General features: G+C 37.4%; 1 protein-coding gene across 6 annotated transcripts in view; it reads right to left on the bottom strand.

The window, feature by feature from the left end:
• The window catches only part of GOLGA4 (golgin A4), a 122,059-nt gene that overhangs the window by 11,841 nt on the left and 87,370 nt on the right, over positions 1-22,848 (bottom strand). For 4 of the 6 annotated variants that reach the window (XM_055283129.2, XM_055283137.2, XM_063612082.1 and 1 more), the window contains 5 exons: positions 19,805-19,918; positions 17,547-17,567; positions 16,988-17,056; positions 14,524-14,599; positions 7,457-7,560 (listed from right to left, as the gene is read on the bottom strand). In XM_055283129.2, the coding sequence (XP_055139104.1) occupies positions 7,457-7,560; positions 14,524-14,599; positions 16,988-17,056; positions 17,547-17,567; positions 19,805-19,918 (384 nt within the window). The remainder of the gene's footprint in view (positions 1-7,456; positions 7,561-14,523; positions 14,600-16,987; positions 17,057-17,546; positions 17,568-19,804; positions 19,919-22,848) is intronic. The other 2 variants (XM_055283157.2, XM_055283148.2) reach the window with 1 other exon arrangement.

Genomic DNA, 22,848 nt, shown 5'->3' on the forward strand with positions numbered 1-22,848 from the left:
GTATTGCCAAAACATATGTTCTAAATAATCAGATTTTAAATACCCCCCATGTTCAGCTTTAACTAAATCACATCATATATCTCATAAACACGGCTACTGCATGAACATGAACATGCTCAGTAGGTATTTTTCAAGACATGCAGCACATCAACCTAATAGGAATACAAATTACATTTTAAATAAACACAAGATGTTTTATTTGGTAGAAAACATGATGAATCAAAACATTACACATGGTGGCTTGCAAAACAAGATCATAAATTGTGCAGATCTAAATAAATATACCGTAAGTCAGACTGTCACCCATAAGCTCCTGGAAAATTCTCCTCAAAGGTTGAAACTCCCTATTTTGTATCAAATGTTTTGAGGGAGACAGAGAGGAAAGAAGATACCACTTATGAAATAAGTAGGATAACAACTTCAGTGCTTACATACAAAATCAGGTGGTAGTATTCTCCTAAAGATTCCTACAGTGGACGGGAGGGTAGCCCAGAAAACTGACTCCAACATTCCTTGATCATAGTTACATAGACTTTGTGTATGGGGGAAGGGAGAAGGGTGGAAGTGATCTGGGGAAGGTCATTAAGGAAAAGATAATATAGTTACCCAAAAATTTTGGAGACTCACGTCATTAGGAAAAAAAGTATCATAATTATTTCCAGGAAGGAAAGGAACTAACTTTTTTAAAGCTCCTATTATATACTAAGTCTCGGCAAGACACTTCACGTATTTCCAATACTTATTTCTACTAACAGATAAACTAACACTGTTCCCCACTCACAAATCCCACACATGGCAAGACTTTAGTTTCAGACCTCTTCTTCCTTTTATCTTTCATCTTCTGCCATTTTGGTAATAAAAAAAGTTCAGTTGGGTATGGTGGCTATCAACTGTAATCCCAATACTTTGGGAGACTGAGGTGGGAGGATCGCTTGAGTCCTAAAGTTTGAGACTAGCCTGGGCAACATAGTGAGACCCCCATCTCTACAAAAAATTTCAAAAATTAGCCAGGATTATGGCTATTTTATTTATGGCTATCTCTACAAAAAATTTTAAAAATTAGTCAGGTGTTATGGCTCATGTCTATTACAAGCTACTTGGGAGAGGTGAGAGAATTGCTTGAATCCAGGAATTTGAGGTTGCAGTGAACTATGATCGCACCGCTGTCACTCAGGTGACAGAGTAAGACCCTGTTGTTAAAAATACAACAACAATAACAAATACACACATACATATTTAAGACAACTCAGCTCTTGGAAAATTCCGAAGGCATTTTACAAAAACTCTCATCATTTAAATTGTACTGCCCAGACAGAACAGAATGTGTGTTAAACTGAAGTCTAGAAACTAAGTACAGGCATACCTCATTCTATTGCGCTTCACTTTACTGAGCTTCACAGAAACTGTTTCTTGGTTTTTGGTTTTGTTTTTATTTTACAAATTGAAGGTGTGTGGGAATCCTTTGTCAAGCAAGTCTATCGGTGCCATTTTTCTAGCGTGTGATCACTTTATATCTCTGTGTCACATTTTGATAATACTTGCAGTATTTCAAACCTTTTCATTATTATAATATCTGTTACTGTGCTCTGTGACCTTTGATGTTATAATGGTCACTGTATTTGGGCACCACAAACCATGCCCACATAAGAAAGTGGACTTAATCCAAAAATGTTGTTTGTGTTCTGCTGAGCCCCTATCTCTTTCCCTTTTCTTGGGATTCTCTATTCCCTGAGTCACAATAATATTGAAATTAGGCCAATTAATAACCCTACAATGGTCTGTAAGTATGCAAGTAAAAGGAAGAGTCGTATGCCTCTCACTCTGAATCAAAAGATAGAAACTATTAAGTTTAGTGAGAAAGGCATTTTGACAGCCAAGAGAGACTGAAAGCTAGGCCTTGTATGCCAGTTAGCCAAGTTGTAAACGTAAAACAAAAGTTCTTGAAAGGAAATTAAAAGTGCTACTTCAGTGAACACACGAATCAGAATGAAATAGCCTTATTTCATTTAGTGGTCTGGATAGAAGTTTGGAGAAAGTTTTAGTGGTCTGAAGAACGAACCAGTAACAACATTCCCTCAGCCAAACCCTAATCCAGAGCAAGGCCCTAACTCCCTTCAATTCTATGAAGGCTGAGGGAAGTGAGAAAGCCGTAGAAGAAAAGTTTAAAGCTAAAAGACCGGTTCATGAGATTTAAGGAGAGAAGACATCTTCATATCATAAAATTGCAAGGTAAAGCAGTGACATGATTTGGCTCTGTCCCCACCTCAAATCTCATCTTGAATTGTAGTTCCCACAATCCTCATGTGTTGTGGGAAGGACCCAATGGGATGCAATTGAATCATGGGCGCAGTTACCCCCATGCTGCTGTTCTTGTGATAGTGAGTGAATTCTCATGAGATCTGATGGTTTTATAAGGGGCTTTTCTCCCTTTTGCTGGGCACTTCTTTCTGCCATCATGTGAAGAAGGATGTGTTTACATCCCCTTCCACCATGATTGTAAGTTTCCTAAGGCCTTCCTCATGTCATTAGTTCAGCCCTGCAGAACTGTGAGTCAATTAAACCTCTTTCCTTTATAAATTACCCATTCTCAGGTATGTCTTTATTAGCAGCCATGAGAAGGGACTAATACAAGCAGTAAGTGCTGATGGAGAAGGTACAGCAAATTACCCAGATCTATCTAAGATAATTGATGAAGATGGTTACACTAAACAACAGATTTTCAGTGTAGATGAAACAGCCTTCTATTTGAAGAAAATGCCATCTAGGACTTACACAGCTAGAGAGGAGAAGTTCAAAAGCTTCAAAGCTTTAATACATAGCTGGCTCTCTTGTTAGAGGCTAGTGCAGCCTGTGACTCTCTGTTGAAGGCAATGCTCATTTACCATTCCAAAGATCCTAGGGCCCTTCAGAATTATGCTAACTCTACTCTGCCTGTGCTCTAGAAATGAAACAAGGCCTGGATGACAGCACACCTGTTAACAGCATGGTTTTCTGAATATCTGAAGCCCACTGTTGAGACCTACTACTCAGAAAAATAGATTCCCTTCAAATATTAGTGCTCATTGATAATGCACCTGGTCACCCAGAAGCTCTGATGGAGATATGCAAGATTAAATTGTTTTATGTCTAACACAACATCCATTCTGCAGTCCATGGATCAAGAAGTAATTCCAACTTTCAAGTTTTCTTATTTAAGGAATATATTTTATAAGGCTATAGTGGCCATAGGTACTGATTCCTCTCATGACAGTGGGAAAAGTGAAGAACTTCTGAAAAGGATGCACTGTTCTAGATGCCACTAAGAACATTGATGATTCATGGGAAGAGATCAAAATGTCAACATTAACAGGGGTTTGGAAGAAGATTCCAACTTTCATGGATGATTTGGAGGGATTCAAGACTTCAGTGGAGGAAGAAGCTGTAGATACAGTGCAGCTATCAAGAGAACTAGAATTAGAAGCAGAGCCTGAAGACATGACTGGATTGCTGCAATCTCATGATAAAACTTTAATGGATGAGGAATTGCTTCTTATGGATGAACAAAGAAGTGGTTTCTTGAGATGGAATCTACTCCTGGTGAAGATGCTGTGAACACTTGAAATGACATCAAAGGATTTAGAATATTAAATAAACTTAGTTGATAACGCCACAGCAGAGTTTGAGAGAACTGACCACAATTTTGAAAGAAGTTCTATGGTGGGTAAAATGCTATCAAACGTGCTCATGAAAGGAACTGTCAACTGATGTGGCAAACGTCATTGCTGTCTTTAGGAAAATGCCACAGACACCCCAACCTTCAGCAACCACCACTCTGATTACTCAAGAGCCATAAACATCGAGGTAATATCCTCCACTAGCAAAAATATTATGACTTGCTGAAGGCTCAGATGAATGTTAGCATTTTTTTAGCAATAAAGTATTTTTAAATTAAGGTATATACTTTTTTGAGACAAAATGCCTATTGAATACTTAATAGGCTACAGTATAATATAAATGTAACTTTATATGCACTGGGAAACCAAAATAATTTGTGTGATTTGCTTTATTGTGATATTCATTTACTGCAGTGGTCTAGAACTGAACCCGCAATACCTCCGAGGTATGCCTGTAAATATGTGGCATGAAATGGCAAGAGAAATATGAAGTAGTAACCATTTCAGTTTTTTCTTTTTAGTAATAACCTGAAGCAGTTTCTGGTATACTATCAATAAAGGTTTTTTTATAAGTACCAAAAAATCTAAAATTCAGGGATTCACAATTACAGGAGGCATTTCTCTAATATCAATACCACGTAAAGCTCCAAGTACCAAAAAGTCCATTTATATTTACTAAGAAACAACATATACATGCATGCACAAGCATGTTTGGGGAAAAAAAATAGCTGTGGCTAGTTGTCTCTTCGTATTTCTAGACAACATTAAATGGTAAACCCACCTCTAAATTCATCAGTGAATCTGCAGCTCATTACCCAGTAAAGAGTTAAAAGCTCGTCCCTGGCTTGCCAGAAAACACTTTAATGGAGAAGCCCAGGCTCTTTGCCACACCTTGGAAAAGATGTCAGACTGTCTACTCTACACACAATATCCTCAGGCCCTGGGAAGTAAGGAAAAGTTCAAATGAGCCACCTGATTTAGAAGTGACCTCTCCTGCCAGGTATTCCTTAGGGAGAGGCATCTTCAATAAAGCTTGGGATGAGAAACACTTTATGTTGAAAAGAACAGACTGAATTTCAGGTTCAGTACTAGCATGGAGGATCAAAACCCAAGAAAAAGAAAGTATACAGACAGAAGGAAGGAAGGGAACTTACTTAACTCCATACTACAAGAACGTATGTACTATATATAGTCTTCTTTTAAAAGTCATCTGCCTCATAAAATAAAGAACACTGTGTACAAAAGCAGATGAAGAAACACAGGTGAGAAGACATATGAATCCTGCTAGACAAGAAACAACTGCAGATGGTAATCAAATCACAAAGGGCACAACATACTCCAACTTATTCTAAAATCACAACTTGGTCTCCATTTCAAATTCTTTGTTAATGTATAGAAATTGGGCAAACCCTCAAAAGACGTGTCTAAAAACAGCTCTGATCTTGTCAATCCCTACTTGAAAATTTTCAGGGCTACCCCCTCCCAATACCTACAGGTAAAACTCGAAAACATTCAAGGCCCTGTACTCTCTGTGCAGCCTTAAGTTAAATTACTTCCCCTTCATAAATTCAGTGTTTTAGTTGGACCAGGCTACTTGTGATTTTAAAAACCCACACTCTGTTTCCTGCCTGAAACCTTCTGTCTGGGCCACCCCTCCACCATTTGGGCTTATCTATCAAAATCTAACATCCCCCCTTAAATCCCAGTATACACACCACCTCCTCCATGATGTTCTCCTTGATCTTCTCACAGGTAAATATGAGGATTCTGTTTCTGTCTTACAGCACTTATTACATTCATCATCACATCATGGTTAAGTGAGAACAGTTCCCTTCCTTACTGCACAGTGAACGTCTTAAAGTTAGAGATGGTATCAAATGTCATCTTGCTATCTACCATGGTGATAAAGGGCCATGCTCAATAAATGTGCAGCAACTTAAAAGTAAATACCTAGTACCAATTTTCTATTTGCCTATAAAATGTGATGGCAGAATGATAGACTGCTCTCGCAATTTTTAGAGCCAGAAAAGGAGAATCAATGCTGAAGATAAAGAGGAGAGAGAGCACTACTCATCAACACAAATTCCCAGCCAGCTTATTAGATGGGGCTCCTTGTGCCATGTGACATCCCTTTCAGCTAATTCCCAAGTCATACTCTAAGATTAATTGCAGAGCCCTGAAGCACAAGCTTAGACTTGGCTGAATTCGTACTGCCCCATAAGCCTCTTATGCTTATGCTTATGCTAGGTCTTTCTTCAGGGTAGTTAAACTCTGTAGCTATCTCATCTCACATACATTCATAACCTTCAGAAGAAACAGGTTAAGGCAGTCTGTCTCTCCATTTTACAGATCAAGAAAAAGCTAAATAAATTATTCAGCAACAACCCTTGCATCATAGCTTTAGATTCACTAATGAGCCAAGGTAGCTAAAGTTCTGAGAAGCTTTTTGTTTTTTAAAGATATGCCTCTCCTCCCCACCCCCAATACAATAACAAGGTAACTTTAAACTATCTATCCACCTCAAATATCCCCCCACAGGGACATAATATACCCTGTATTTGAGGTGAGATAGTGTATGTCACATAAAGACATAATAAGAGAAAGCTGTACTTCATTAGTTTTGTTTTTAAAAGATAAGGAGAAAATTAGTTTTAGCTACCCTTGAACTTTTTGAAAAATGGCATTGAGGAAAAAAAAGACACTGAATTGCTGTGATTTAATATCTTCCTTCTGTGATACATGTTCACAATATTAGATATTACTTTAACTTGATAAAATGAAATGTGATTTCTACAGATATTAAGGATTCAAATGACTTCTAACCCACTCCTGGTATTTAGTTGAATCTCCAATCTATACATTTATCATATTCTTTTAAGATATTTCCTTTTATAATATTATTTTAAGATATTTGCTTTTTAGGTTTTAAATATATTTGCCAAATCAGTGCTTGAACCTGCTTAGTATCCTATGACTCAGCAACTCCCACACACCCATACGTTAAAACACTGATTGCTTTCGAGCACAGAAAATTCATTATCCCATTCTCAGCCAAGGCACACAGACAATTAAAATTCCATGAAGGTAAAAAATGTCAAAAAAACAGAAACTGCTTTAAATGAAAAATTTTGTTTGAAGAAAGGCTCATGAATTTCCCTAGAAGCATTTAACTCAATTCAATATATATTTACCAAATGTCCAATTAGGCTCTTTTTAAAACACTGCAAGGGATACAAATAAGAATAAAGACTCTGCCTTTAAGAACCTTACAATAAATGCAACGTTCTAGAAAACAAATTAGCCAAGCATTGTTACTTATATGGGGTAATTTTTAAATGATCAATATTCCACAAGTGCAGAATGATTTTCTTACAGTAACTAAAGTACAATGTTTCTAAATCTCTCTAGGTAGCTAATAATTATGACTATTTCCAATATTATCCACAATATCCTAAAGTCTCCTTGAAAATGAAATCTATTCTTCTAACTTAAAGATATGAAGTCAAGAAGAAAAAAAGCCACAGGGTTCACAAATTATTTTTATGTTAATGAAATTTTAATGTTTAGTGTTCAGTGTTACCCAATAGTATTTTAAAAATTAATATTTTATAAATGTAACAAATATAAGCAAGATCCACCAATTCACTTTGTAAACTAAGAGCAATAAAATAATTATCTATTACCTACCATTAGCATGTCTGATTTGCTAATAGTAAACATATGGCATTCACATGTGTATTAAAAGTGGAACATATTTCTTTTAAAATTAAGCCACACACCAAATCACGAGACATGATTTATACCTTAGTCTCACGACCCATCATATACTCAAAAAGCACTTTTCGCAAATACTCAAATTCGGTAGGTTCTCCAAAGAGTGAGACATCAGTATGGTACAAATTGCCACCTGTCAAATAAAAAATAGATCAAACTGTAAAGACAAAACCAGGTTAACTACTTATTACTTATAAAAATAGATTTAAAAAACAACCAATGGAACAAACAGAGGCATCACTTTTATATTGTATCATATTGCACTGTATACACATGCACACTAAACATTCCAATTACTATTTTAGTCTTGGAATTGAAAACAAGAATTACTATAACAATTTTATTTCTCACATCTTTTTCTCTTCCTCCTCTTTCTTCTGGCCTTTTATTGTAATTGTACATTACTTTGGGTTTAGAATTTAAATAACCATTTGTTATAGTGAAAACAGTGTTATGTGTCATTTACATATGTCTGATGAGCAAAATCTTAAAAGTCAGACAATACAAAGCACTGGTGAGAATGTGAAACAATGGAGACTCGTGTACTACTAGGAGAGGAAACTGAAAACAAGCACTATAGATGACAATTTGGCATTGCTTTTAAAACTTTGTAACATAGAAAACAAACATATTATACGACACAGAAATTCAATTATTAGCAATATAACAGAGAAACACTTCACATGTACAGTAGGAGTCAATGTTTCCTTACACTGTTTATAAAAGCAAAATTGCAACAACTAAAATGTCCAACAAGAGAATATACCGTGACATAAAGATATAATGTATTATTATTAAATTCAGCATTGAAAATGGTCAAATTATAGCTTCACACATTAGAATGAGTCTCAAAACAACAATATTGGATTAAAAAAAGTAATTTACATAGGACACATACAGTATGATGTCATTTCTATACAGCCCAAAACATATAAAACATTAAAATTGATTTTTTTTAAAGGAACTAGTTATGTTGTAATATAATAACAGCAGTTACTACTGGGAAACAACAGAGATATAAGGACTACAGAACAGCACAAGAAGCCTCAAAAGAAATGGCAATGTTCTGGATGGTGGATTCTGAGGTGTTAAATAGCCTCCACACACTATATGTACATTACATGTACTCACATGTTTGGAATCTTTTTTTAAGTGCATATTTTTAGAAGACTCAACTCACTCAAAGTATACTTTGCAAGTATAGAGTTCGTAAGAACTAAACAATGAAAACACATTATTTCCTTTGGGTAATATATCCTTCTATGTATCATACTTGAGTGTTTTATTCCTCTAGATCTATACAAAACACAGCTCTTTTTCACTTTTCAGAAAACAAGTAATTTTATTAAATAGGCAGACTATTATTATTATTTTTTTTTTGACGGAGTCTCACTCTGTCGCCCAGGCTGGAGTGCAGTGGCACGATGGTGGCTCACTGCAACCACCGCCTCCCGGGTTCAAGTGATTGTCCTGCCTCAGCCTCCCGAGTAGCTGAGATTACAGGTGTGCACCACCACGCCTGGCTAACTTTTGTATTTTTAGTAGAGACAGGGTTTCACCATATTGGTCAGGATGGTCTTGAATTGCTGACCTCATGATTCACCTGCCTCGGCCTCCCTAAGTGCTGGGATAGCTATTTTCCAGGAGAGAGAATTAATGTTATTTTTCAATACTTGTGTCTCTTCTTGACTTCTCCCAAACAGTGGGTACAGAAGACTTTATAGCTCTTATTTCTGGTTTTAAGCAATTATGAGAGGAAATTAGTTATTGTTCAAATAAAGAGGCTTTCCAAATTGTCTACTCATTGCCTCTAATGGGTCTTCCCAAATAACTTCATCTAGGTACCACTCAGCATTTTAAAATCCACACTTATCTGGGCCAAATTCCAAACTGTATAACTGAAAAATCCATTTGACATTTAACACAATTTTATCTGTGTGTTACAGATAACTTTATAACATAAGCTTGCTTGGAGTTTCCTCAAAGAATGCATAATGCCTTTAAAATATGCATTTAGTTAGAAAATAAATATTACATCTACAATCACATCTAAGAATAAATGTAATAAAAGGGGTGCAAGATTACTACTGAGAACAATAAACATTATTATTATTTTGAGACAGGGTCTCACTGTCACCCAGGATAGAATGCAATGGTGCAATCACAGCTCACTGCAGCTTCAACCTCCTGGATTCAAGTGATCCTCCCACCTCAGCCTCCCAAGTAGCTGGGACTACAGGTACATGTCACCATGCCTAGCTAACTTTTTTTCTAGAGACAGGGTCCCACTACATTGTCCAGGTTAGTCTCAAACTCCTGGGCTCAAGTGATCCTTCCACCTTGGCCTCCCAAAGTGTAGAGATTATTGGCATGAGTCACTGTGCCCAGCCAAGAAACATTATTGACAGACATTAAATAGCTACATAAATGCTGAGGTATATTGTGATTATGGGTTGGAGAATCAATACCATATAAATGCCAATTCTCTTTTTCTATAAATTCAATGCAAGCCTAATCAAAATCCTCCCAGGAATGTGTATGTATGCATTATGTAACTTAACAAGATGACTTTAAAATTTCTATGGACATTCAAAGAGCTAAGAATAAACAATTCTTAAAGAAAAAGTGGGAGGGATTCCCTAGCCAGACATCAAGACTTATTATGAAGTGACAGTTATTAAGATAGTGAAGGTTAGGCATGATGGCTCACTCCTGAAATCTCAGCACTTTGGGAAGCCAAGGCAGGAGGATCACTTGAGGCCAGGAGTTCAAGACTAGACTGGGCAATATAGAGAGACCTCATCTCTACCAAAAAAAAAAAAAAAAAGACCGTGAGGTTTTAGACAAACGGATCAATGAAACACACTAGAGGTGGCAGAAACAGATCTTCAAAAATACAGACTAACTGGCTAGGCACAGTGGCTCATGCCTATAGACCCAGCACTTTGGGAGGCCAAGGCGGGTGGATCACATGAGGTCAGGAGTTTGAGACCAGCCTGGCCAACATGGCGAAACCCCATCTCCACTAAAAATACAAAAATTAGCCGGGTGTGGTGGTGTGTGCCTGTAATCCCAGCTCCTTTAGAGGCTGAAACATGAGAATCGCTTGAACCCAGGAGGCAGAGGTCCCAGTGAGCCAAGGCTATGCCACTGGACTCCAGCCTGAACGACAGAGTGAGACACTGACCAGTTTCAGTTAGTCTGAAACTGGTAAACAGATAGAATTTATCCTGCTTTTCCTGTTTGAGCTGTACCTCAAGGTAACCATACAGATAATGTGGAAAAGTTTCTATTTATAGAAGAATTCCAATTAATATATGCACAAGAAATGGTGGAATTTTACTAACACCATTATGCAACCACTATTGAAGTAACAGATCAGGGAAGTTACCAATGGATGCTAAAATCTGGCAAAAAGTGATGGATCACACCTGGAACTGGGTGGCAGATCTTAAAATCGTAAATATGTCACGAATATTTTGATGTAAGATGACAGGAATTACACAACTTCCTTTATGAAGTACTATTGTTAATGCAAAGCTAAATCTAATCAAACCTAACTCTGCTCAAGCCTCTAGTTCTACCTACCAGGGGACAGAGGACTCCAGGGAGATGGAATCCAGAAAATTAAGAACGTGGTCCACTCTATATGACAAGTAAGTTGGTTTTCTCATCAAATAAATGATAAAAGCAAAGGTGGAGAAGGACCTGGAGTTCAAAAGAGACTTAAGTAACTTATCAATCAAATGCAATGTATGAGCACTGTTTGGCTCAGGAGTTCAAAACCAGCCTGGCCAGGCCGGGCGCAGCAGCTAAAGTCTGTAATCCCAGCACTTTGGGAGGCTGAGGTGGGCAGATACCTGCGTTCAGGAGTTCAAAGCCAGCCTGGCCAGGCCAGGCGCAGTGGCTCACGTCTGTAATCCCAGCACTTTGGGAGGCCGAGGCAGGTGGATAGGTCAGGAGTTCAAGACCAGCCTGACCAACATGGAGAAACCCTGTCTCTACTAGAAATACAAAATTAGCCGGGCGTGGAGGCGCATGCCTATAATCCCAGCTACTCGGGAGGCTGAGGCAGGAGAATTGCTTGAACCCGGGAGGTGGAGGTTGCGGTGAGCTGAGATCGCGCCATTGCACTCCAGCATGGGCAGCAAGAGCAAAACTCTGTCTTGAAAAAAAAAAACAAAAACAAACAAACAAAAAACCCAGCCTGGCCAACATGGTGAAACCCCATCTCTCCCCAAAATACAAAAATTAGCTGGGTGTGGAACCCTGACCACCCAGCTAGGTGGGAAGCTGAGGCAGAAGAATCGATTGAACCCAGGAAGTGGAGGTTGCAGTGAGCTGAGATCAGGCCACTGCACTTCAGCCTGGGCAACACAGCGAGACTCCATCTCAAAAAAAAAAAAAAAAAAAATTATATATCCAGCACTGATGAGGTGCTAGAGTGGTGAGAAATCTCATCCACTGCTGATGGAAGTGGAAATTACAACAAAAGATATAGCAAACAGTTTGGCTTAACCTAATATGGGATATGCACAAAAATATTCATATTCTATGACTTAGCAATTCCATTCTTATATATTCTAGAGAAAAATTTCCACGTGTCCTAGGAAAAATGAAAAAGAATGTACAAAATTAGTATAATGGAAATGAACACAATCTGGATAACTCTCAAACCTTATATTAAGCAAAAGAAACAGGTCATACAAGAATGCTTATGGTATGACTGAATTACATAAATTCACAAAGCAAACAAAATCTAAACAAAATATTGCTTGAAAATATAAATACAGGTGGTAAATGATAAACAACAAGACAATGATTAAGAAAAGTCAGGGGAAACAGTAAAAATGATGAGAGGGATAAAGATATTGTAAAGGCAGATACACAGGGGCTTCTAAAGAACTAGGAATGTTTTATTTTGTACTGCAAGATAGGTGCTCAATTTACTCTTTATTTATTTTTGAAACAGAGTTGCACTCTGTTGCCCAGGCTGGAGTCCAGTGGTATGATCTTGGCTCACTGCAACCCCAGCCTCCCAGGTTCAAGCGATTCTCCTGCCTCAGCCTCCCGAGTAGCTGAGATTACAGGTGTGCACCACCACACGTGGCTAATTTTTTGTATTTTTAGTGGAGATGGGGTTTTGCCATGTTGTCCAGGCTGGTCTCAAACTCCCGGCCTCAAGTGATCCACCCACTCTGGCCTCCCAAAGTGCTGGGATTACAGGCAGGAGCCACCCTGCCCGGCCTCATTTCACTCTTTAAAGAGGCAGCATGACGAAGAGATTAATGTGCATACTGCACGAGAATGCTTGGGTTTTTAAGAGGATTAAATGAGCAGATAAGCTATATTATCCTTGAGAAATCTGAGAAAAATAATTTTTTAAAAAAGACAAAAACGTGTTTGTAAGTGTTTAGTGCTTAGTATTATGAGTTAGCTATTAAATAAATTGTATATATGTGTTCATAAATTTGAGAAAAAGAAAATTATGTAGGAAATTCTTACATGGAAAATAACAAAAGGAATCGACACTATTCTCTATGCACTGCTGAGTACTGATTTAGTACAGTTCTCCCATCCAAGTATTAACCAGGCCTGACCCTGCTTAACTTTTGAGATCAGATGAGATTGGGAGCATTCACGGTGGTATGGCTGTAGGCTGATTCAGTCTAGTTCTATGCTGAGATATTCAGTGACTTAGCTATAGTAAATAATCTTTGCAGCAAGAATCATCTCCGCAGTGAGCATAGGAAACTTCCAGGCTGTTTTTTACTTCTTTTTGAGGAGCTCCAGTTTGGAAAGGATCCATAGCAAGTCCTTTAATTTAGTTAAAATCTGTGTAGTATTTTACATTATTTGATAGCAATGAGAGCTTTCAAAAACACAAAAGAAAAGAATGCCAAACGTTTTTTATGTCCTCATGCTTCCCATTAGAAAGCAGAAAGGTTTACAAAATGTGTAGCAAACTAAAACTTGTTAATACAGTGAGGTAGTGAAATTGAACTTTAGAGAATGGATAAGTGTTATACAAGATTATTCAACGATCTTGATTATCTCAAGGGAATTACCACACAAAGACTCAAGCTCATCTTTAAAATCCTTTGGGCCAGGTGCAGTAGCTCACGCCTGTAATCCCAGCACTTTGGGAGGCAGGTGGATCATTTTTTTTTTAGTGCAATGGCGTGATCTAGGCTCACTGCAACCTCCACCTCCTGGGTTCAAGCAATTCCCCTGCCTCAGCCTCCCGCATAGCTGGGACTACAGGCACACGCCACCATGCCCAGATAATGTGTTTTATTTTTAGTAGAGATGGGGTTTCACCATGTTGGCCAGGATCGTCTTGATCTCCTGACCTCATGATCCACCTGCCTCAGCCTCCCAAAGTGCTGGGATTACAGGCGTGAGCCACCGCCAAGTTACTATCTTTCTTCCCTTAAAGTCAGTTGTTAAAAGGTAAAATACATTCATTGTAAAAAACAGATTAACCACATGGAATACAATTCAGCCTCCAAACAGAAGAAAACTCTGCCATTGGAACAACATGGATGAACCTAGAGGACGTTATATTAAGTGGAATAAGCTAGGTGCAGAAAGGCAAATACCACATAATCTCACTTATATGTGGAATCTAAAAAGCTGAACTCAAGCAGGATAAACTGGTGGTTATAAGGGACGGTGAGGGGTGGGAGATGCTGTCCAAAGGATACAAAATTTCAGTTCAATAAGGAAGAATAAGTTCAAGAGATCCATTGTAAAATATGGTTGACTATAGTTAACGTATTGTATTATTCCCCACCCAATTTATTGTATTCTTGAAAACTGTGAAAAGAGTAAATTTTAAAGTGTTCTCATCACAAAAAAAAAAAGGTAATATGTCAGGTAATGCACTTAGTTTAACCATTCCACAATGAATATATAACTCAAAATACCATGTTGCACACAATACATATATGCATTTGTCAATTAAGAAAAAATAAAATCATTAAAAGTTTTAAAATGAGAAAAAATACAAATTAGCAAAGACAAAAATAAAAATCATGCACAAATCCGCCAATAAAAGATAACGGTGAATAACATGATACGAGATCATCCTTACCTTTGTAAGGTGTCCCCACAGTTGTTGCATATACATTCTTTTCATATTTCTTCAAACGGTCTTCTAAATTGTGAATCTAAAAATAACAAATAATCAGACCATATAAGATTCACAGGGAAACTGTATGTAAGAAAAAGAAAGATTGCTGTCACCACAAGATTTTTTAATGCTGAAGACAGAATATAGGCAAATAAAATTAAGACAAATGGTTTAGAGCAAGAATTGTTTGTGAGGAAAGAAAAAAACTAAAACTAAAGATGTCTTAGATATGATACCAAAAGAACAGAATAAAAGAAAAAATACATAAATTACACTTTGCTAAAATTAGAAACTTTTGTACATCAACAGACACTATCAATGAAGTAAAAAGACAAGCTACAGAATGGGAGAAAATATTTGCAAATCAAATATCTGATAAGGGACTTGTCTCTAGTACATATAAAGAGCATTTACAACTCAACAAGACAATCCAACTAAAAAATGGACAAAGGACTTGAGTAGACATTGCTCTAAAGAAGACATATAAATGGCCAACAAGCCAATGAAAAGATGTTTCACATCACTAGTCACTGGAGAAATGCAAATTAAAACCACAACGAAGTATCACTTCATATTGACTAGGATGGCAATAATCAAAAAACTTGTTGGTGAGGATATGGAGACACTGGAACTCTTATACTTTGTTGATGGTAATATAAAATAGTACAGCCACTGTAGAAAAGTTTGGCAGTTCTTCAAAAAGTTAAACATAGAATTACTGTATGATCCAGTAATTCCACTCCTGTGTATATACCCAAAAGAACTGGAAACAGGTGTTTAAACAAAAACCTGTATATCAATGTTTTTAGTAGCACTGTTCACTATAGGCAAAAGAAGGAAACAACCCAAATGTCCATTAACTGATGAATGGATAAACAAAATGTAATATATCCATACAATGGTATATTATTCAGCCATAACAAGAAATTAAATACTGATATATGCTATAAGATGGATGAATCTTGAAACACTATGCTAAGCTAAAAAACAGCCTGACACAGGCCAGGCATGGTGGCTCATGCCTGTAATCCCAGCACTTAGGGAGGCTGAGGCGGGCAGATCATGAGGTCAGGAGATCCAAACCATCCTGGCTAACACGGTGAAACCCCGTCTCTACTAAAAATACAAAAAAATTAGCCAGGCGTGGTGGCAGGCACCCGTAGTCCCAGCTACTCAGGAGGCTGAGGCAGGAGAATGGTGTGAATCTGGGAGGCAGAGCTTGCAGTGAGCCTAGATCATGCCACTTCACTCCAGCCTGGATGACAGAGAGAGACTCCATCTCAAAAAAAAAAAAGCCTAACATAAAAGGTCAGGTATTGTATTATTCCATTTATATGAAATACCCAGAATAGGCAAATCCATAGAGACAGAAAGCAGATTAGTGGTTGCTAGGTGTTATGGGGAGGAGGTAATGGGGAGTGACTGCTTAATGGGTATGGAGTTTCCTTTTGGGGTGATGAAATATTCTGGAACTGGGTAACAGTGATGGTTTCACAACACTATAAATGAACTAAATGTCAATGAACTGTGTACTTTAAAATGATTAAAATGGTAACTTTTAATGTGTATATTCCCACAATAAAAATAACTAATACAAAAATCGTTATGCTAGGGCAGTTTTCAAGATTTGATCTTAAAAGAAGAATTTTAAAGCAGTAATCTTGAGAATAGATGGGAATAGCTAAATCACTGGTGAAACAAAAAAATAAAGTGACATCAGGACCTATCTTTATGAAATTTTTAGAAATATTATGAAAAATTTCAAACATATTCCAAGAAAATATAGTACAATTAATGCTCATATACCCATCCATCACTCAGTTCTAACAATTATCAAGATTTTTGTCTGTATGAATTTTAAAAGAACTGGGAAAATCCCTGGAGATTTAGCCTTCAAACTTAGCCTGCTGATTTGAGCCACTATTTCTCCCAGAGTTTGGAAAAAGACTTTACTAAAGACCATATACCACATATCCTGGTATGGGTGTACTGTGCATCCTTGAAGGTGTACACACATGGTCCTATTTAAATTGACTTACATATATTGTCCATCAATAATATATGGGCAAATTAAATTAGGACAATTAAACCACTTGGAAAAAGTACCAAAGATAGATGACTATTTTCTCTCTGTAAAAGCAAAAAATAACTTCTTTGTAGAACATAAATTACTATACATTATACAATCACAAATTGTTATAAAAAATGTTAAGCACTAAAAATAATACGATACAAATGTTCTTGCTTAAATATATATGATCATGAATTTATAGAGAAAACCTCTAGTATCTTTGGATTTGGAAACAAAATTTCCTGGGTGTAAGACTGAAAAATTTCAAAGCCAACTATTTAAAAATTAGCTGAGATCCAAGTACATATTAACGTAACTTTAGTTCAAAATAAAAGGCACCAATTAGGCCTGTACCTGTTCTCTGAACTCTTGCTCTTTCAATTTCGAATCACTGATTAAAGTCGTCTTCTGTGCTAGCTGTGTCTGAAAGAACAAAAAGTCAGATCTGAAATGTACACAGGTTTCATTATTGCCCGGACACATTTCTGCACTGCTTGGAAATTTTTCCTTGTTAAAATAGTCTAAGTTTTAACTTATAACACTGAATACTCCTAAAATGCATGACTTTCAGACAAATTCAAATAACTAGTCTTGGCTGGGGCCTGTAATCCTAGCACTTTGGAAAACTGAGGCAGCCTGAGCTCAGGAGTTTGCGATCAGCCTGGCCAAAATGGCCATCTCTACTAAAAATACAAAAATTAAAAAAAAAATTGGCCGGGCGTGGTGGCACATACCTGTAGTCCCAGCTATTTGGGAGACTAAGGCATGAGAATCACCTGAACTCAGGAGGCAGAGGTTACAGTGAGCCGAGATTGCACCACTGCACTCCAGCCTGGGCAAGAGCCTGGGCGACAGAGTGAGACTCTGTCTCAAAGAAAAAAAAAAACAAAAAAAAAGGAAGAACTAGTCTTACCTGTAGCTCCATAATTGTTACCTGAAAAAATGGAAAGAAAAAACATGAGTGTATACAATAATAGCTATAAGAAACAGTAAAACAAAGCAATATAAAGATATAACATAAGGAAATAAGAAGTCAGGGTTAACAGTTTCAAGGGAGTGGTCAGACTTGAGGTAAGGCAACTTTAAATATGTGCTTCTAAACAAATGGTCTGTTTTGTTTTACAAAATATTATACTCTAAATACATACTGCAATTTAAGATATACAGAAGCACCAGAAGATGCTCCAGAAGGATACAAATTTATGAAGAATAAAGGAGAAAAAAAATGTTGAGTAGAAATAAAAATTAACTTTTCTTCCTCTCTCTCTCTCTCTTTCTTTTGCTCTTGTTGCCCAGAATGGAGTGCAATGGTGCGATCTCAGCTCACTGCAACCTCCTTCCCGGGTTCAAGCGATTCTCCTGCCTCAGCCTCCCAAGTAGCTGGGACCACAGGCATGCGCCACCATGCCCAGCTAATTCTTTTTTTTTTTTTTTGTATTTTTAGTAGAGATGGGGTTTCTCCATGTTGGTCAGGCTGGTCTAGAACTCCCGACCTCAGGTGATCTGCCCACCTCGGCCTCCCAAAGTGCTGGGATTACATGTTTGAGCTACCTCACCCGGCCAAATTAAGGCTATTTTCTTACCTTTCTTATGACACAAGGTAAAGGACTCAGAAGTCCTTCTTAATATTTCATAATGTTTCAATATTCTATGGCATCCTGACACAAGTTAAAATGTTACTATATGCAATATTAATACTTTGACACTAAGGGAAAGCTCATGTTAGACAGTTAAATACATGTATTTTCTCAAAAGAAGTAATATATAATAGCACCTGGAATACTCAAGTCATGACTACATGACTAAATGGCAAAAAAAGAAAAAAAGAAAGTAAAGAAAAAAATTTTTTTTTTTTTTTGAGACGGAGTCTCGCTCTGTCGCCCAGGCTGGAGTGCAGTGACGCAATTTCGGCTCACTGCAAGCTCCACCTCCTGGGTTCACGCCATTCTCCTGCCTCAGCCTCTCCGAGTAGCTGGGACTACAGGCGCCCGCCACCACGCCTGGCTAATTTTTTTTGTATTTTTTTAGTAGAGACGGGGTTTCACCGTGGTCTTGATCTCCTGACCTCGTGATCCGCCCGCCTCGGCCTCCCACAGTGCTGGGATTTCAAGCGTGAGCCACCGCACCCGGCCAGTAAAGAAAATTTAAACAGAACTAACTTAGCTATTAAACAAACAGAAAATGGTCCTCTCAGCTTGCTCAGTGCTTACAGCTGACATATTGCCTACCAAGTGACACAGAGTAGCAAAGCTCTTTATAGAGGCTCTTTCTCTGCCTATGGGTAAGTGATCCACGTAACTGGTTGTGTAAAAAATTGTTCTCTGGTAACTGACATTCTGTAACGAATCCTCTCCAGGATAAAGTCATAGTGACCACCCACTTTCCCATTACCCCCACGACTGTGCTATGAAAAGACCATCCTGGATGACTGAGAACATTTTAGGCAGTAGAACCGTACAGTGTCTGCCTTCTCCAACTGTGGATGTGTGCTGCTGAGGTGCACAGCAGGACAAGAAGCCATGGAGTAAACATGGTCTACCTTTCATAGTGTCAATTTTACTTAAGGATTAGGACTCTTCAAAAAAAAAAAAAAAAGCTTAGATTTTTCGGCCAGTTGTCTTTGAAGTCAGTCCAATTTTCCCAAATCATCGCATTGTATTTGCATCTGGTCCACTGGCCAAAACAAAGTTAGAAATTGTTTTTCTTAATGGTATACAACTAAAAACACCACTTTTATGTGACTACAACTAAGGATATATTATAGAGTAGGATATAAAATTAACGTGAATTTTTAGCACAAAAATCTAAAAGTATCAAATTTACAATGGACCATTTTTAGCTATGCTCCAGGGTTATAAGATTCATTTTCCTCTGCTATTGTTTCCATGGAAAAGATGGAGAAGCACTGGTAATAACAAAATGCCTAGGCTTTGAAGTCTGGCAGATTTGGTTTAAATCTTCACCACAACATTTATTGTGTGAGCTTGAACATTTTATTTAATCTCTTTGAACATTAGTTTATCTGTCTATAAAACGGAGGTAAAAATCTCAAAGGGTTTTTGTTAGGATTAAATGAGATAAATATGTATGTATGTTAGTAGGCTAGTCAAATCACAGAAATGACAATGTTTTCAAGAAACAACATGTGCAGCAAATTCAAACTCCTCTCACATTATCATTGCCAGGGTTCTCCTCCTGCTCTAGCTTTTGCTGGTATTTCTTCTGCAGCTCCTTAAGTTGAGTCTGCAGGTCCGTTACTTTTGCAGTCATTTCTTCTTCACGAGCCTTTAGGATTTAAAAAAAAAAAAAGAAGCATTAGTAAACACATCAAAAAAGCACTCTGGAGAGGCAACATGGTATAGAGAAAACTACCTCTGTAGGGAAATAAACATATGAAATAAGTTTTTGAGACACACACTACTGTTTTTATTTTAATTCATTATTGTGCTCTAAACACTTTCCTTCATGTCTCACTTTAAACTCTAAGCCCTTTCCAATGCTCATTATTCCTAGGATATCATTTTTCTCACCCTCACTCCCTCTCTCCTCATCCCAAAAAGCTCATCAAGCTGTTTATTTTCCCTTAAACTAGGGTTCCCAGGTTTAAGCAACAATTAGATATGAAACAGAATTGTGACAGAACTATAATACGTATCCTGTGTTTTAAGACTTCAGCATTTTCTATGTTGGAATTTGATTTCTAGAAAATAGTCATTAAAATAAAGTAGTAGGTATTTTTATACACAGCACTACCCAACCAGATGGCAATTTACTGATCACAGAAGTTATAGGGTTTTCAGTTTTTCTCACCCTCTTTAGTTAGGCTGTGTAAATCAACAGATGGTCCTTTGTCCTAATTTGACAAGGCTGCACATCTCCTAAATATCGACCCCCACCAGTTGTTCTCTGAGGTAAAATGTTCTACTAAAATCTGTTTTCGAAAAAAAAAATTAGTTACTGTCCAATGTGCTGGTAATCAATGTAATAACTTCCTTTGTCTCAAACTGCAAAAAACAGATGAGGCTGAATTAGAAAGAGCAATACATGACTTATTGATCCAATATTCCTACTTATAAAATTTGGCATACTAATTGTCCTCTCTTGTTTTGACTGCCCTGGTAAAAGGCTGTTTTCCATCCTTACATTCCTTCATTTGTCTTGGTCATTGCCATGATTTATGGTACAGAGTAGCCCAGACTTCTCTTTATTCTTATAAATCCTGCAGTAACCTTTGTGCTAAAATAATATTTGGAATTGGAATATTGATCTGATTTGAGTAAAGAGGGCAAGTGTTTGCTGAGCAAGAGACTTAACAGGAAAAATAGCCACAAACAGGTATCTGATTTAACAGATACTGACTTGCCAAAAACAGAAACATCCTTCTCAAAAACAAATGCAAACATAGTTAGGCCCTATGGCACAAAATAAGGCAATGAATCATAGGACATTTAGAAAATCTAATTTTAAATACCATTTGTCATGAAATTTTCTTAGACCTAATTGCAAAAACAAATCCCTTTTCTCAACATTAAGTACAGCAGAGATCTCTACTAGATATCTTCCGATATCTTAGATATCTTCCCACTGAGGCACACATGAATTTGGCCTCCACCTCTAAAACACCATCAACCAAAAATTGTTGTATATGCATCACTGCTCTCTGTCTTGGTTTGTTGACATTTCTTGTATGGCTGTGTCAATGTGGTTTAGCCTTGTTTAAAAGAATAACCTCTATAGCTACTTATTTAGTCAGGCTCAGTTTCTAATACGACAATTAGCTATGTCTGACATTTCCTTTGACATCTGTGGGATACTAATCTAAAGCAAGCCCCCCCAAAATTAGAAAAGAATCTTTGGGCCGGGCGCGGTGGCTCACGCCTGTAATCCCAGCACTTTGGGAGGCCGAGGCGGGCAGATCACAGGTCAGGAGATCGAGACCATCCTGGCTAACACGGTGAAACCCCGTCTCTACTAAAAACACAAAAAATTAGTCAGGTGAGGTGGCGGGCACCTGCAGTCCCAGCTACGTGGGAGGCTGAGGCAGGAGAATGGCGTGAACCCCAGGGGGCGGAGCCTGCAGTGAGCCGAGATCGCACCACTACACTCCAGCCTGGGCGACAGTGAGACTCCGTCTCAAAAAAAAAAAAAAAAAGAATCTTTGATGTGTCATTTCTAATTTAAGGAACAGTTATATAATTTCCTTTATAAAAGTCTTCTAGTCTTATTTTAAGATTTAAAAAAAAAGTATATTGTTGCTTTGAAGTAAAAACACTAAGAAAAACTAAGTTGAATCTTTATGCATATACATGACAGGTTATGTTTTGAAGACTAGTTATTATGCCAAAACAAAATCACTAAAATACAGTCAATGTTAAAAAGAAACCAATTTTGTATCTAACATAGTCTTAGGAGCTACTCTCCAAGTGAGACTGCTCTGAGATTGGGATTGGGCTATTTGGTAAGCACCCCTACTTGTGAGTCTCCAACTTGTAAGTCACCATGCCCTTCTCCCAAATGAATTCTTCCCTGCCTACTATGTGTCACCTCCTTCAAATTTATCAAGTGCTCGTATGTGCCAGGCACTGGGCCAGATTCTCACGACTACAGAAGAACAAAATCTCTTCTCTAGAGTGATGCTTATAGTCTAAGGGAGAGGACAGATTCATTAATACACTCCTATACACGTGTATATGACAAAAATCACATAAGTTAACATATATGAGTAACAAGCAACACAGATGCAATTAATAACATTTAAGAGGTTTAAAAAAATGAACAAGTGAAAAAACAACATAGAAAAGTATATTCAAAAAGCTACCTTTTGAGTAGGAAAGGGGAAAAAAATAAGAATATATTTCATTTTTGCTTGTTTACATAATGAAACACTGGAGTATAAGAAACTAATAGTTGCCGGTGGAGGGAGAAGAGGAAGAGGACACAGAACACAGGAGGAATGGGTACCATTTTCATTATACATGTATACCACCTCCAAGAATACTTTGTAATATTATTTTAACCTTTAAGCCATGTGAATACTTTTGATTCAAAATTTTTCTAAATAAAAATAAAATTTAAAATTTTTATTTAATTTTTTTTTGTTGTTTTTCTTTTGAGACAGGGTCTCACTCTGCCACCCAGGCTGGAATGCAGAGGCACGTTCATAGCTCAGTGCAGCCTTGACCTCCCAAGCTCAAGCAATCCTCCTGCCTCAGCCT

This window comes from Symphalangus syndactylus, chromosome 1 (genome assembly GCF_028878055.3).
Source record: "Symphalangus syndactylus isolate Jambi chromosome 1, NHGRI_mSymSyn1-v2.1_pri, whole genome shotgun sequence".
NCBI lineage: Eukaryota > Metazoa > Chordata > Mammalia > Primates > Hylobatidae > Symphalangus > Symphalangus syndactylus.